The sequence below is a fragment of the Motacilla alba genome, chromosome 1A (assembly GCF_015832195.1).
Source record: "Motacilla alba alba isolate MOTALB_02 chromosome 1A, Motacilla_alba_V1.0_pri, whole genome shotgun sequence".
Taxonomy (NCBI): domain Eukaryota; kingdom Metazoa; phylum Chordata; class Aves; order Passeriformes; family Motacillidae; genus Motacilla; species Motacilla alba.
The window spans coordinates 47,576,802-47,593,424 of NC_052031.1; the positions used below are offsets into that span (position 1 = coordinate 47,576,802).

Below are 16,623 nucleotides of genomic sequence, written 5' to 3' on the forward strand. Positions count from 1 at the left end.
GTCTTCTGGAGTATTAGAATGCTTCAGTCTTACACAGGTGTAGAACTAGGGTATCGTAGAGATTGCATCAAATCTTTTTATTTCTATACAGAATGAGGCGGGTAACCCAGGCAATCCATAACAATGAGCAAAAGCTTTGAGGTCACAGAACATAAATGTTCCAACAGTGAATAGATAAAGTGCTACTTAAGATAATTAGATGTGGTATAAAATTAATGAAAACTTGGTAGCTTGCAAGAGTTTTGGATATTATTAACAAGGCTGTAAAACTGTCTAGTTTATTCCTGCCAGGCAGGTTAGTTTGCTGTGGGAATGACTGAAATGGTGATGCTTGTGAGTAGTGTCCATCGTGGAGTCTTTTCTGGGAGGGAGGACAAGCTTCTTGAACAGTGACTTAGCTTTTTTGCTTTCAGTGTCATCCACAGCACAGCCTTCTGAGTGGATAACATTGTGCTGCAGCAGCATTTCTCTTTTCATTTCTGAACTCCAAAATTATGTAATTGTTCTTTTCATACTTAAGCTCCCTGTATCTCCCACACTTCTCCTCCTCACCCCTTTCTTTCATACTACAAAGTGCTAAAACAACATTCTGTCCCCTCTGCAAACACAAGCTCTTGCTCTCTCTCACTTGCACAGCCTCAGGGGATGGGAGGTGATTTTGTTGTTACACAGTGCTTCACCAGTCTGCTGGCAGCTGGAGGAGTCTTTCTGAAATTTGGCTTCATGCAGCTGAACCAAGGAGTTGGTCTTCTCATGTTCTGTTTAGCTGCCTGTAAGTATTGAATACTCAGAGTGTTCGCTGTGCTCCTTGCAGGTGTGACCGTGCGGATGCCTCAGACAACGTACGTGGTGAACAACGGGCTGGCTCTGGGCTCTGGAGCTCCTCAGCTCACGGTGCACCATCGACCGCCGCCGCAAGTGCACACTGTGAGTGGGGCTTTCCAGTCACGTCGTGCAATGCACAGCCTTGTCTCTGCACTGGGACTCTCAGGCTGCCCTTAGTGTGAGCTGCAGAACAGCTGGCACTTCACAGCCAGTTCTGTGCATGGCACCACCCAGTCACCTACAGCAACTCCTGCCCAGAATGGTAAAAGCTGTGCAATCTGTTAGCTCACCCTGGCCTTCTCCAAATTACCAGGAGAACATACTGAAAATTAGTGCATGAGTTGTCTGCAGGTGACTCATGGAGTCAAGCGTACAGAAGAACTGCCAGTAAAATGTTTTGTCATGGTTTGGCTATGAATTGGGTGACCAGTTTTTAGTACAGCTGTTTGCAAAACTGGGGTAGGAGAACAAGGTACAAACCGAATCTCCAAGGTTGCCAACTCCCAAACTCCAGAGCTTTTTAGTCAGTGTTGAGGTTGACCACTTCTGCATCACCTAAAACCCCTTTTGGTTAGAATTTGAGAATTTTCTCTGACACATTCAATTTAATTTCAACTACGTTGCCTGTACACACACTGTTGGGCAGTCACATTACTTACGGTGTCCTGAAATGGTAAATATAGTCAAGAAGGTGGCTTACCATCCTTTCAGTCTAGACATAAACAACTCAATGCACTCTCCCGTGATAAATAACAAGAATAAATGAAGCAGATATCACACAGAACACTTAAGATCCCAAAAACTACCCCAGATTCCAACCTGAAAGATCTCAGGCTTGAAGCACAGTAACCACATTCCTAAGTTCATCTTAACTAATGTAAATGAGAGACCTAGGACTGTTTTTGCAGTATAAAAAAGAAATATCACTGTAAAGACACATTTGTGCCCTCATTTCCAAATTTTCTGGAAAGTGAGGCTGATCTTTTGTGATCAATTTAAAGTGATAGCATCTATGTGGCATCATTACACCCTGTCTTCCTTTTATGACTGAATATCTGTCTGTAGAAGAGATGATGAGTTGTCAGCTTAATGCCCTGTCTGGGGTGTCGGGTAACTTGGGAACAGCAGCTCAAACGTAGATTGTTGTAAAGTCATTGTGAACCTGCTTGCCCAGTCCTGGTAAAGGGCACAGTGTTGAGTTCATCCCCTCCTGGCAGGGCAGCAAAGAAGATACAGGGAAATTACTGTGGCAATGATCATTCGCACAGCTAGGGATTTATATAAGAATAACATAAGAATTTATGGCATCCTTGTTCCCACCCCTTCTATCATTTGCAGCTGCTGCCTTGCCTGTGCACACAGGACTGAGAGTTGTGATGGCTGGGTGTTTGCAGGCTCATCTGCTTCCATATTACCTGGGGAATTAAAGCCTCTTTCCATTGCCATAGATTCTGACCTTTCCCTTACTGCTCTTATGCTACCTAGGAGCCACCGCGCCCCATACATCCCGCTCCACTTCCAGAGGCACCACAACCACCACGTCTGCCCCCCGAAGCTGCCAATACTTCTCCGCCTCAAAAGCCACAGCTGAAGCTGGCCCGGGTACAGAGCCAGAACGGGATTGTGCTGTCGTGGAGCGTGATGGAGGTGGACCGGAGCTGTGCCACTGTGGACAGTTACCACCTGTATGCCTACCACGAGGACCCCAGCGCCACCGTGGCCTCGCAGTGGAAGAAGATCGGGGAGGTGAAGGCGCTGCCGCTGCCCATGGCGTGCACTCTGACGCAGTTCGTGTCTGGCAGCAAATACTACTTTGCAGTCCGGGCTAAGGATGTCTATGGACGCTTCGGACCCTTCTGTGACCCCCAGTCCACAGACGTGATCTCTTCCCAGAGCAGTTAAACTAGAGATCTTTGGACCCTTTAAACCTGTCCTGCTATCAAGAATTACCCCAGTTTTGGGAGGAGTTGATCCCATGCATGTAATTCACCTTTAAATCCACTCTGCAGGATTATTTTAGACAGTTGTGTGATACACTACATGCACTCAGAACCAAAAGAAAAATAAAGTCTGACCTGCAGCGAGAGAGCCTGTTTTTTCTAAATAGTGTTCATGCCATTGGCCATTTGAAAATTTTGTTTTTCCTTCTATGACAGGTGTTCCACCTAGATACCTACTATCCTTTATCCAAGAGCATCCTGAATGCCTGGGGTTCTGCTTCAGCGTGGAAACAGAATAGTAAATTGCAGTTTGTCTGAAGTAAAACATACCCATCTGTAATGTCTATTGAGACACCAGCACAAGGGCAAAAATGATCTGCCTCTTGTCCCCACAGCATTCTGTGAGCAGATGTGACATGAAGGGTGATTCAAGGTCTCACTTTTTGTACTGGAAGCTTGAGTGGTCTGGTCTTACCTTACAACCTGTAATAAGCTCTCTGAGGGGAGGGAAGGGAACTTGAGTCTGGCCAGGAACCTGTGTAAATTTGGAGGTGGTGGAGAAAAAAAATAATCACCCCATAACCTCCTACCTCTTCTAAGTAAGAATGCTCCTCTATTTTCACTATCCTCCCCTTGTCACCCTGGGAGCATTCCCAGATCTGAAACTGGATTGTAAAATCTCCATTCAAACCTTGATAGTTCCAGCAGTTTCTCTGTCCCTCCCCTCATACATCCAGCCCTATTTTTTAGATTTATTTTGTGCCTTAAAGAATAATTTCAGAAATAAAATGTAGCCAGATACCTTGTGGTGTTCTTTTATTTGCTTGGAGTTATTTTTCCTTTTACCCATCTAGTCTTTTATCAGTGCTTCCCATTTTCCAGGCCTGCAGTAATTGCTGTTTATGTAAAGACAAGAAAGTGTAACATCTGCTGGTTGAATTTGTTCTTATCTTCAGTATCACTCAACACTTTCCTTACTGTAATTCCTGAGTAGTTGTTTTTGTCCTGTCAAGATTATTGAGTATACAGACATTATTTTCCACCAGAGTCTTTCCTGGTTCTTTTGGGAAAGCTGCAATTCAGCCAAAGAAGAAACCCCTGTGGTGAGGTGCCATGAAAGCTTCTACCTGTTTGCACTCGTTTGGGTGCTCAGTGAGCACAAAATGAGGAGCTGCTTCCCAGTGTGCTTCTCTCTCCCATCACCTGCCTGCCTCTGCAGAAAGCAGACGTAGCCAAGGGGGTTTTAGAAACTGTTTTAGACACTGGCCTAAACCTTGTGAGCGATTGCAAATGTTAATAGATGCTTTCATGATGCTTCTGAGCTGAGAAAAGAAATTGGTGCATCTCCCCTGCTGTCATTGACATGTTAAACTTGCTTTTTGCAGAACAAAATTGTAATGCACCTGGACAAGAAAGTAGATTCAAGGATTGAATTTTGGCAATTTTCAGTTGCATTCCTACCCAGCAGAACCAAACAGTGGGTTTAGAGGGGAAAGAAAGATTTTTTTTTTAATCCACTTCACCATATAGCAAAGCTGCAGACTATGACATTTTTTCATTTCAGTGCTCTCTTTCTCAAAACCAGCACACTGAAGTGTAAAGCAAGATTGAAGAAGTATCAGAGAAGGTAAATCCCCAACAGGACTGATGAAATATGCTAAGAGATTATGGGCTCTGTAGCTGTTCCTCCTTTGTTTAGAACCTTTACAGTGAAAGAAATGGCACTGTAGACCTCTGGTTTACTGCATTACTTCATGTAGCTGGGAGTGTCACTTCTCTCAGGTGAGTTATGAAAATTCTCTGTATGGAAACTTGCATTTAAAAGTTGATTTTGGCAAGCAAAAATTCTGGCTTAATCCAAGTATCCTCAGAGAAGATTCACAGTATACGAACAATGCGTAACCTTTCCTTTGAACTGCAGCTGTCCCTGTATTTCTGGTGCTATTATCAAAAATTCCTTGAATTTTTCTGTGTTTAAATAAATGTTCTGTTTGCTTATTTTAAGGAATAATTAATTACTTAATAATGCATTTTGTCTGTTGAGTAAGACAGTTCTGTAATAGCGATTAGAAGTTATTTCCAGTTGATGGCTGTCGAGTCCTTGGGCAGTTTTTTGTTAATGTGTCTTTGAGGTGGTACCAAAGAGCCTTTGGGTGTATCAGTAGTATGAAGTTTTACAATTTGAAAGTTGAAATAAACATGAGGATACAACCTAGAACTTCACTTATTTAGTTGTGATTCTAGCCCAAACTGTATGTGAGCTTTGTTATAGTTTGAGCTTCCATTTAGATATCCCGTGTTAGGTTTGTCTCCTTTGGGGTAGGCAGGAGGTACAAGTCCTGCATTAAAGTATTTTCTTTCCTCCAGTGGAGGTATTAATACGGATGGTGTGTCATTCATTTTGGAGGTTTTGTGATCTGCATCTCTAGAGAAAGAAGACTTAGTTCTTCACTGAACTGACTGTAGAAACTGGCTTAACAGATCCATTTCTGGTCTGTGTGGCAGCAGTTCTGGGTCTTTGGCAGCATTTTGTAAGACACCCTTGTTGACCAAAGACATCACAGCTCTGGGGTGAATGATCACTTCCCTGTTGTTTCATCCCAGCAGGGCTGTTAAAGGTCGGATTTCAGCATCTTGAGCAAGTACTGGTGGTGATGAAGCATGGCTTGACTTTGAGATGCCTGGTTTGGTGTGGAGACCTCCAAGGGAGCTGGTCCCTAAATCACTGATGCCCAAAGAGAAAACTGTGCCAGTTTTGTGCAGTCACTGTCACTGTGGAGCAGATCGCTGCAGTGAGATACTAACAAACACAAGTAGTGCTTAATTCCTTACCTCATGGCAGTTTTTCCCATGTAGTCCAATGGCTGATAGTTTTATTATCCTTTACCTCCTAGAACGATTAAAACTATTGAGAAACTTTCTGCTAGCAACAATCAACCAGAAACACTTTGGTTCTTTTGTAGACTTTATTTGACAGTATTACCAAAATATTTAGCAACATTCAGTACAGGTCTGTTAATACTGTGCTTCCAGACTGGTCTCTTCTTTAATGAAAAGTATCAATTGCTGAAGCCTTCCAATAATCCACTTTTAAATATGCTAAAAATTTCTATATGGCTTTTAAATGGAATGTTGAGTTTGGTCTCTTCTCTGGACTTAATGCAAATTTTTCCATCTTTCAATAGCTTGGTATAAAACTGTTCCTGACTCTGTGTCTGAATTCTGTGATTCTGTGTTTTGCTGCTGCCTCTGGGCACGTGACATTTCAGCAGTACCACCTTGGACCGACTTGCCCATGTTTTAGCAAACAGCACTGACTACAGCTGTGCTTTCCATCCTCATTTACTTTCAGGCACGTTTTAGGTTTGAATTGTTTTCTCTGTGTGTGATACAAGGGCATCTGGATGTCCAGGCTGAAAGTAATTTGAGTTAGTTCATCTACTTGGAGAGGAGCCCTGCTGTGGAGTGCTGATGGCAAAATGGCATTCTGCATTTCTCCTAGTTACAGCTTCACTGGCCTGTTTATTGCAGTATGGCTAAAAAACTATTGGAAACAAAAACATAAATGCTAGGAGGGGCCAGACTGCAGCTATGGCAGCTGTACTGTCTCCAGTGACAGCTTCAGAAAACACAAGGATGCAGATCTCTCGGCCTGTAATTATTTCCATGCTCTGAGCAGCTTCCCTCTGCGTTGGTCTGATGTTGCTCCTTGGAATTGTTTGTGCTGCCCTTGGCCATGTTAGATCACTGAGCACAAGCACTGTGACACCCATTCCCAAGGCTTTTAGCACAAGGCTGGAAACACTCATGGTGTTCTTCCTGTAAAATTAAGGGGTCTTACCCTGCTTCCTTTGAAAGCAAAGGCAAACCCCCGCAGTCTTCACTGGGACCACGACTCAGCTCAGTAGCAGGATCTGAACATCATTTTGTACTGTAACAGAAATAGCCACTTCAGCTCTTCCTTGATGCTGTTAGTCTTAAATGTACAGTAAATAAAAACTGATAATATATATCAAGGGATGGGTCACGTCTGTTCCTGCTCCCAAGACAGCCGTTCCCCAGGATAAGTATTGCATACAGTGTACAAAATCAAGCTGTGATTCTGCCTTCTTATACACTCTTTGAGTAGTCTCCTTTTGTCAAAAATATCTATGCAGATATTTTAAATAGAAGCGTGATATATTAAATATATATTTTTTTAATTTGTTGATTTGGGATGGGGTGGGCATTGTATGAAAACACTGGAGGGAGAAGAGATTAAATGACACTAAGCCAGCCCTGCCATGCAAATCTATTCCCTTCCAAACACCTTCTGAGAGGAGAAGGAAAAAATTAAGGATAGCTAAGAGAAAACAAATCAATGAATTTTCCTTTTCATCCCTTTTAAGTTAAAAAGGCATCTTCTTTCTCATTGTCATTATGCAGGCTGAGCATTCTTCTTTTATATACATATGCCTATAAACATATATGTACAGATGTGTGTATATATATACACACACATATATATATTTGTATGCTGTCTTAAACTAATAGGGTGTAGCTGTAAATAAGATAGCTGAGTAGTAGTTGTTCAGGGCTTCCTGTTCAGCTTTAGTAATTTATTGGTTATCAGAAGTCAAATGTGCAAAATCCTTTGTTGGAAAATTCCAAATCTGATTTCTTGTTTTGTTTTGCAGCTGGAGTTGTAAATACAAAAGAAAAAATGTAGGACTGATTTAATGTCCACTTTAAACTGGGCAATTGCCAGCTTTCCCCATTTTTGTATGTACTGTAGATTAGTGTGTGTCTGTGTTAACTGTTAGTGGGGTTTTGTCTGACAAGCCTGGAATTTATACTTTGAAATAAAACTACTGGGTTTTTAACATTTTGAGTCATCTGTGCTTAGTTCCTGACACCACAGGAGGCAACTCTCTCAAAAAAGAGCCCAAAGCCTGCTCCTCCTCTTCAGAGGTGTTGCCACCTTGCTCAACCAACACTGCGCAACAAGGCTTTACCTCTTGGTTATTCCCAGGAAGTCAACTGCATGGTGCTGCCCTCACAGAAGCACAAAACCAAAGCAATGCTGTAACTTCTGGAAAGTTGCCTTCCATGCATTTCTGCAAGGCATGGACAGAGAGAATAAAGTGACCTGCACCCCAAAGTTGCCCCAGATGAATTCAGGAATAGAAATCCAGTTGCTGGTGCTGCTCTCCTGGCCCTCCAAGATGTCAGGTCTGACCTCTGAAGCAATGGTCATTCTTTCAGCAAGAGGCTTTGGACAAAGTACCGGAGTTTTTCAGAGCACCCTTTAAGCAAGAAGGCCCACTCACCTGGCCAGGAAGCAGCTGCTGTGCACAGCACAAAGGACATCACTCAGGGATAATGAAAGGAGGATTAATAAATTATAAATAAATAATTAATACAAACATGTTTCAGTGCAGGCATCATGAAGGGCTCTGCCCCCACACCCAGCTGCTTCAAGGGTAGAAGCCAGGAACAGCACCATGACAGATGTTGTGCAACTCGTTTGGTACCAATAAACAGCTGGACTAGAAGGCAGTCTGGGAAAAGCTGCCTCTTGCACCCAACTCTGCTGCCAAATTGTAGAGAACTCAAAGTACTTAGAACATGGAGTTACTGACATGCTGACCCTGCATTAGTGCTGAGCCTGTACTTCGAGGGCATATAATTATTTTGTGATGCTAATAATTAGTTTCCGTGCACTTACTAAAATTTGCTTCAAGACACTGACCAGAAGATGATGGACTCTTGTGAAGTGATGCCTCAGCACAATCCCACTTGAAAGTCCCGAGTTTCTGAAACCGCCTATTAAAACTACAAGTATATGTACTGGACATAGTGCAGAAGCTGTTTTATCATCAAATACAGCGTAACTACGGTGCTCAAGCACTGCTTTAATTGCAGTTCCTGCTGAAATAAAGCAGAGTGAGAATGTGAATATGCAGAACACACACTGTTTGCTGCAGAGCAGCTGTGGTGCACACTCCATGGTAGGTCTGGAAAGTGCTACAGCCCCAGAGCAAAGTCCATTTCTGCACACCACTGATGCTTCTAAGGAAAATGAAAAAACCCCAGCAGTCAGCTGAGAAGCAAATCTGAGCCAGCAGCACAGCACCAGGACCCTGCCGAAGGAGTGCTGTTGGTTTCTCCCTGAAGTACTGTGCAGCCTGGCCGGGGCAGGCACTGATAAGACCTTGCCCAGGTGTTTCCTGCTACAGAGAGAGGATGCTGTGACAGACTGTGGCCCCTGTCGGAGCTGAGGCTGTGCAGGGTATGACCACTAGAACCAGGAGGGGTGAGTTTGCTACTGAATTTCAGAAAAGGGGGATGGTAAAGCTTGTGTTCAATGTGACAATTTTGATGGTCCTGCTGAGAGAAGTCATTTCCTCTAGGCATTGAATGAAGAGTACTTTTTCATTATGGAAAGAGAGATTTATCACTGCCACCTCCCACTTCCATCTCCCCACCAACTAAGTCCCTCTTCAGCCAAACCTGGAAACCAGAAGTTAAAGAGTCAGAAGCCACAGGACTTCGAAAAACCTGGAAGCAGGGTATGAAAAAGGCGGAACTTCTGCCACAAATCCTCTGCTTAGAGCATACCTTCCTTTCTTTTGTTCTAAGAGACCTTTAAACTTCATGTAGCCGTCTGTCAGTTCTTTTGCACCTGCCTACAGGGCCATGCAATGCTATGAAAACCTCCTCTGGGGTCACTGATGCAGCTGTGTGGAGAAGAGGAGCTGGACCCAGCTGCTGTGGTCAGGACTGGCAGATCAGCCCTGGCTGGCCTGGCAACAAAGGAAGCACAAAGGACAGCACAGCAAGAGGAATGCAGTGGCCTTTAGCAGCACAACCAAAAGCAAAAAAATAGCTAAAGTCACACAGATTAAAGTCCTAAAGCTCACAAGGTCCCACTGGTGTAAATACTTACTTACAGAAGGGCACTCTCAAAAGAAGAGCTCTGATTTCCCACAACTCTGTGCTGGAGCACAGAACAGGTCATACCTCAGGGTAGGAGGCTCAAGGTGAGAGAAAGGCCATTTCCAGGCATATTGTCGTGTCATGGGCACATCACAGGTGCCACACAGCTCCACTCCCTGCAGGTGGAAGCATCCAGCTGAGTCCTGGCTCAAGAACACTGTTCACAGCAGTAATCCATTGGCAATTTCCTGGTCCCTGGGGACCAACTTTTAAACAGTACTTCTCCATTTGCATTTTTACATAAAACTGAGTGAAAAAGCAGTAAATACATCCTGCAGTGTTGCTGCATTTTCTAGGAGTGACAGTGAACTCAAGCCATCCTCCAGCCCCTCTGTGCTTCCGGTTTCAAACAAGCAGCTGATTCTTGGTCCTCTGCTTGCTGGCAGCTCAGATCCTTGCAGTGCTCTTCATGGCCCAGATCCATTCCTTAAGTGTCCTCCTTAATGCCTGCTGCAGCCTGTTCAATCCAGGTCAATTCAATCCAGTCTGTGGCAGTGGCTCCACCACCACATGGAGGAGGTCTCTGCACACAGCATCTCACACCTACCTCCTGCCTCAGCAACAAATCACTTCAGTCCCTTCATGAATTTTTCATCATCAACAACAGCTTTGCTGAAACTTCTGGTCTCTCTCTTCCCTTGGCAAAAATCACCCTTACTGTGACAGCCAAATATTTAGCTATAACCTCACCCAGTAACTTGCTCCCTTCCCTATCACACAAGCTAAACGCTAGAGGTTTCATTAAAACCTCACACTGCTCATCATTCTTCACCTTCATAACACAGGGCAGAGCTGTGCACTATTTAGGTTGGACCATCAAGGATGTGAGGAAAGAGCTGTTTATTTTGTTTTACTTAATTACACATAGAATATCTAGCACAAAACAGCCTAGTGACTCGACTCCTTGGTGTAAACACAGGTAGTTAAGAGTAATGTGCACAGCCTTGGCCCTCACAGCCATCTCACTGTCATGTTCCCCTGACACAGCTGAGAGAGCAGGCAAAGATGGCACTGAGCAACTGCATGGGCTGACCCATTCCAAGAGAGAGATCCCTTGTAAGAGATCCATTGCATCACATTTCTGTCCCTGCAGCCTGGGGTGGAGGCATTTCCAAAGCATCCCTTCACCCTCTTTTGCAGCCTGACATTGCCAGCTGCTCTGGCCACACAAAGGAAGTCCTGACAGTGGCACTGAACATCACATCCTGTACACAACAGACTGATCTGCCATAGAGAACACACGCCTGATGGGAAGCAAGTGGCAGCACACTACTAAGACAAAAGGCAGACATCAAGCCAGCACTGAGGTAAAGCCATCACAGGCCAAAGCAGCCACCTAATTTGGCCCACCCCTGGACACAGCTCCCATGTTGCTACTAGAAACAGATCACTCTCACTGGTGGCATTGCTCCTCACTCCTGCTCTGGGAACAGCTGTGATGATGGCTCAGATCAACAGAAAACTCTGCCACCTGCTTCTCATCAATCCTAGTCAGAGGAAGGACCACCCAAACAGCTCAGAAGAAAGGAACGTGCTTTGGGCTGCAGAGAAGCAGCCGATGTCAGTACAACGTGCCTAGCAGGCAGGATATGGGAAGGGAGGTATAAGGCACAGGGATGTAGACATCCAGGTCGATTTATTGCACAAGAAATAAAATTTCCATTTAAAAAAAAATCCACTTGTGGATACTGATGCTGGTTTTACAGGATGGGCCTCATGGTGACAAAACCGAAGTTGTATGAGTCGGGCAGGCCCTGGTGCCGCGTGCGGTTGAAGCGTCTCCAGCTGAAGACCGGGAGGCCGCCCTGCACCGGAGGGCCATTGATGGCGGAGGCTGTGAACGCTGCAGCCAGGCGGAAATCCGACACCTGGAACAAAGGACAGCAACCGGGGCAAAAGGGCAGCGTGAGGGACACATCCCCATCCCAGACAGCAGGAACAGCTCCGGGAGATTTGATAGTAAGGTGAGAGAAGAGAACAGAGGGAAACACACAGGCAGCAATTCCTCCCCTGCGCAGAGGTATCTCCAGTCACGCAGCAGCCACTGCAGAAGGGCACCAGCAAACCACAAGCCCACACTTGCCCTCAGCAGGCTGAAAGAGCCAGAAGCATCTGCCTTCAAGACAACCCTCCCTGATTTTATGGGGCTGCAGCAGGCAGAAGAGGGGGTCTGCCCTAAACTCTGCTGCATGTTGAGCACTTGGGCCATCCCCTGGGGCATGTCAGGGTAATTTGGGAATGGAGAAAGGTAGCAGAGTTAATATTGCTACCCAGGCTCTGCACTGCTCCTTCATTGTCTCCAAAGATGTCCCAAGCCTGCTCCATCTTCCCAAATTCAGACACTAAATGTCAAGTAGGGCTGGTAACCAGAACAGGTTTGGCCTGTGCTCTGGGTTGTTTCTTTCAATGTCCCTCTTAGGCCCCCCATTCCACCTCCAGCCCAGCCCATTCCCCTTGCCTAACTGTGCTGCCTAAGGCACTGCGCCACTCCCTTACCAGACCCCTCTACAAAGCCACTTTCTGCATTCCTCTTGTATTAGCCAGCTCTAGGACTCTCCCACTGCTGTCCACTGCAACACACAGCTGGCTGGACACATCACTGGAGATACCAAAACAGCCTCCCCAGGCCCATCCTAGCAACCAAACTTGTAATCCAGAAATGCAGCAGGCTGGACCCCACAGGATAAAACACTGTACAACTTTTCAGCACAGCTGCTTACTTGGGCATTGCTCTTCGCAGTGAAAATATCACATAACCTGCCTAAAATAAATGCTGTTTTCTCCAGGACAGTGGGCCTAAGGATTTTCCCACATACCCCTAAAATGCAAAGTGATCTTCACCAAATTTTTCAGAAAGCAGTTTTGCAGAGAGGAGGAGCCCCAGAGTAGGGTGGCTTACTAGAGAGCCAGGCTTTTGTAAATGTAAACCTGAAGTGAGACTGCAACTCCTTTCCTGTGGGCTCTGGGAGGCACCCTCAGAGTCCGAATGAACAGGAGGCTGTACAACAGTCTCCTTCCCTGAGTGAGCTGAAGACTCATTTCCTGCTGTAAGGCTTTGGGGTTTAACCCCTGAACACCACAAGCTCCCATGGACGTAGTTGTTTCATACACCTCCCCCTGTATCCTGTGCCACTGTGCCAGGACTGATGTCAGGGATAGGAAATGAGGCTCTGCAAAGAATTTCCACCTGAGGAGGTGCCCAAGCACTGGGACAGCATGAAAAGAGGGAAGAGACATGCCTGGCCATGCTTGCCCTGGTGCAGGGAAGCATGCTACAGGTCTGACAGGAGCGCAAACAGGCTGCAGCCAACATTCAGCAGATATTGAAATTGAGGTAATTTACCTTGGAGTCATAGCAGCCTGCAGGCACTGGTAAAGAAGGATTCAGGTCTTCCCGGCAGCAAATGGTGTTGCAAGGATTGTGTTCAGCATAAGGATCATGCTGATAGTCTGGGGTGAAATGTGGTGGGAAGAGCAGAAGAAAAGAAAAAAGTTAGCCCCCACACAAAAAGCTGATGCCAAGTACTGGAGCCACTAAAAACTGGGTAACTGCACTCTGTCACATTGCTTTTGTGCTTCTCCCTAGGTACGAGCTACGGGTCAGCACTCAAGACAGGACATTAAGTAGACAAGCTCCTAATTCAAGACCTTATAACTACTTCTGCATCCCAGGGGCACCACTGCCAACCTCTAACCACAAATATCTGCAATTCCACCTGACGAAATTTCACATGTCTAAAGCTTGTAGAAACTTTGTCAGGAGAGAAAAGCAGAAGAGAAAGGGAAGTGGTAGGTTTGTGGGGGTAGAGGGGGAAATGCAGCAATGAGAGCCTTTGTTTTCCTGTTTTGGATTAAAATAAATGTAAAGAAGCAAAACCTTTGAACACCCACTGCAGTAGCTGCAAGCCAGGAGGGGAAGGTGGTGAGCTCAGTGTCTACGAGCATGCTGCTACTCACAGCCCAGACAGGAATGATACCCCACCCTGGGAGAGGCCTCCCAAACCTCAAGTCCAGTAATCAGCAAGCTCCCTATAATTGGGAATAAAAATATAGCATCTAAAGCTATCAGTACTTTGAGATGGGCTTTGCCAGAAGTTAATTAAGGTGGGTTTAATCTGGTTAAGGAGAGCCCTGTCAGGAAAAAACAGAGCATTACCGACTGTCCTGGTTCAACCCCTGCTGGGAACTAAGTACCACACAACTGCTCATCCACATTCCTCCAAGCCCCACCCCTCATGGGATGGGGAGAAGAATTGGAAAAAGGTAAAAAAACATGGGTTGAGATAACAACAATTTCAATAACTGAATTGTTAATAATAAAAATTAAAAAGGAAAGGGAGGGCAAGAGAAAAAAACCCTGAGAGAAACAAGTGATTCACAATACAATTGCTCACCACCTGCTGACCAATGCAATCCCTGACTGAGCAGGGATCAGCCAATTCCCACAGTTTACACAAAAAGCTTGAGGTTCAATGGTATAGAATATTCCTTTGGCCACTTCAGGTTAGCTGTCCTGGCCATGCTCTGCCAGCTTCCCATGCACCTGCTCGCTGACAGAGCATGGGAAACTGAAAAGTTCTTGACTTATCAACAACTAAAAACATCAGAGTTTAAATAATACTTGAACTATCAACATTATTCTCATACTAAATCCAAAACACAGTACTGTATTAACAACTAAGAAAATTAACTCTATCCCACCTGAAAAAGACCATTTGCCTGAACATGGATAAAGACCTTAAGTTTAACACTAAATTCTCTGGTGTGATCACGTCTAACTGCTACTTAGGATTTAAGGCTTTCAAGAGTGACAGACTATAGATGTATTAGGTGACAGCAGTCCATGAGGTCTTTTGGAGTACTCTCTTGGAGTCAGAAGCTTTCTGGAAAAGTCAAATAACAAGCCCAAGGGGCCTTGTTCTTGACAGAGCAATTTTAGCCCAGTTTCCTACCTCCAAGCTTGTTACCTTTTTGCTTGGTGTGTATTCTGCATTTAGGACAATATAACTGATCTGTATGCAAGGCTGCAGCTTCCCACTATAATCCAAGAGATAAAAGTAACACTGCTTATTAAGATCAGCTCCACAGCACACAAACATGTGTCTTACTGTTGTATCTCATGATGTACTTCATGCTTTCCAAGTTGGTCACCTTGCCCTGGTCTCGACGGAAGATTTTGGCTCTTGGAGCAAGCTCATAGGAGAAATCCATGCCGTACTTGACAACATATGATGCATACCCACTGAGATTGTAAATCTTTTCATGAAAAGGGATATTGTATGAAGGCCAGTAACCTGCCAGAGACAAACCCCAATCTGTTAATCACTTGGAAAAGCTGGATGCTCTTGCTTGTATCAGAAAAGAAAATAAATAATTTTCCACGTTGCATTGCCTCAGCAGCGTGTCGAGGAACAACACAGAAAACTGGTTTGAACACAATAAGGCAACAGTCACTGCCATGACCAGGGCTGACTCCCAGCGTATCACCACTGGAGACTGCGTACCCAGGCAACCCGCCCCCAGACTTCCAGCCTCAGGACTCATCCTGCAAAACAGCTGAGATCAGACTTGCAGGAGCCTGAACATGCAGCATGGCCACAGCCCTCTGGCAGAGGTTTCCCTGCTGAACCTTAAAGGACTGCAAAATTATTTACCTCCACCAAACTTCACAGTGAGAGGCCCGAAGTCACTCTGGTTTTGCCCGCTTCCCATCTCACCAAAGCAGAACAACACACCATGCTGAGATGTCAGGGAGGGACTGACACACACAAACACGTGGAGACCACAGGGCTACTAGGGGCGAACAGGAGGCAGGCCAGCACACACACAGGCTTTGTGCAGTGGGGGTTGCACACAGCCATAAAGAAAGATGGAGGACTGCTGCACATTTGCCAGTAGCTGCCTTTGAAGGTTAAGAAGTGATTGATCAGCAGAGCAGAGCCTTGCTCTAACTTTTCCAAAAGCAATCCTGCATAAAATGCCTGAAAGAAGACCACTGTGGAAAGCTCTTGAAAAGAGCCAGGAGACCTTCCAGGTCAGAATCTGGGTACAGGAAGTCCTTGAATATATAAGAATAGATAACTACACCTTAACTTTTTTTTTATTATTTTTTAGGCAGCAAGTATATAACATCAGCTAGGCCCAAGAGCAACACATTTTCAAGTTGTCTCCAGAGCACTAACATTCCCTATTCTTCATTCTCAAATCACACACATCAGGAGTTGGCTTAGAGATTTACTATCTAGGCACTGGTAAAAGCACATATTAAGATCAGCCCAGCACAGTGTAAGGAGTCTGATGTAAGATGCTCAAGAAAATCAACTGGAACTCACTGGGAGCAATACACACAAATACAAACCAAACTTCCTGAAGGATATGCAGACAGCACAAGCAGTGGAACACTGTCTGAGTGGAGGCCTCGCCAGCTTGGGTCCTGCCTAGGATAGGGAAGACAGGAATACCCTGTCTGTTGGCATTTGCTTATGTGACCCAGAGCCTACCTGAAGGAAACAGGTTGTGTACAGGCTGTGTTGTAATACAGGCGTCCTCCAGAAATGAGCAACTTGCCAGCCTCTAAGGACGCCGGCCGGAGGACACGGATACATCAGCTTCCAAACCAGTAAGGTTTAGCTGTGATTCAAAAAGGTGCTATTGACTCACATGAACGCAGTGTGTACAGATGACCCCTTTCTCCCACCTGGAAAAACTTGTTAAAATTGCTAAAACAGAGAAAGCTGTTAAAGTTCTCCTCCAGCAAGAGCCCTTCTGTGTCTCAGGCTCTGCAAGATTGCAAATCCCATGCAAAGAGTGCAGCAGTCAACCTAAGCTAGGCTTTACCCAAGGGCTGCTATAAGCCAGTGAAACCTGGCATGGTGCACAG

General features: G+C 45.2%; 2 protein-coding genes across 3 annotated transcripts in view; one reads left to right on the top strand and one right to left on the bottom strand.

Annotated features, from left to right (window-relative positions):
* The window catches only part of LOC119708588 (activating transcription factor 7 interacting protein), a 79,550-nt gene extending 75,984 nt beyond the window's left edge, over positions 1-3,566 (top strand). For both annotated transcript variants that reach the window (XM_038155159.1, XM_038155160.1), the window contains exons 14-15: positions 815-927; positions 2,311-3,566. In XM_038155159.1, coding sequence (XP_038011087.1) covers positions 815-927; positions 2,311-2,727 — 530 coding nt within the window. In that variant the 3' untranslated portion in view covers positions 2,728-3,566. The remainder of the gene's footprint in view (positions 1-814; positions 928-2,310) is intronic.
* A 7,794-nt stretch (positions 3,567-11,360) lies between these two features.
* PLBD1 (phospholipase B domain containing 1) overlaps positions 11,361-16,623 on the bottom strand; it is a 37,848-nt gene continuing 32,585 nt past the window's right edge. Inside the window, exons 9-11 of the mRNA XM_038155164.1 lie at positions 14,852-15,037; positions 13,087-13,193; positions 11,361-11,611 (exon numbers count right to left, since the gene is read on the bottom strand). Coding sequence (XP_038011092.1) covers positions 11,444-11,611; positions 13,087-13,193; positions 14,852-15,037 — 461 coding nt within the window. The 3' untranslated portion in view covers positions 11,361-11,443. The remainder of the gene's footprint in view (positions 11,612-13,086; positions 13,194-14,851; positions 15,038-16,623) is intronic.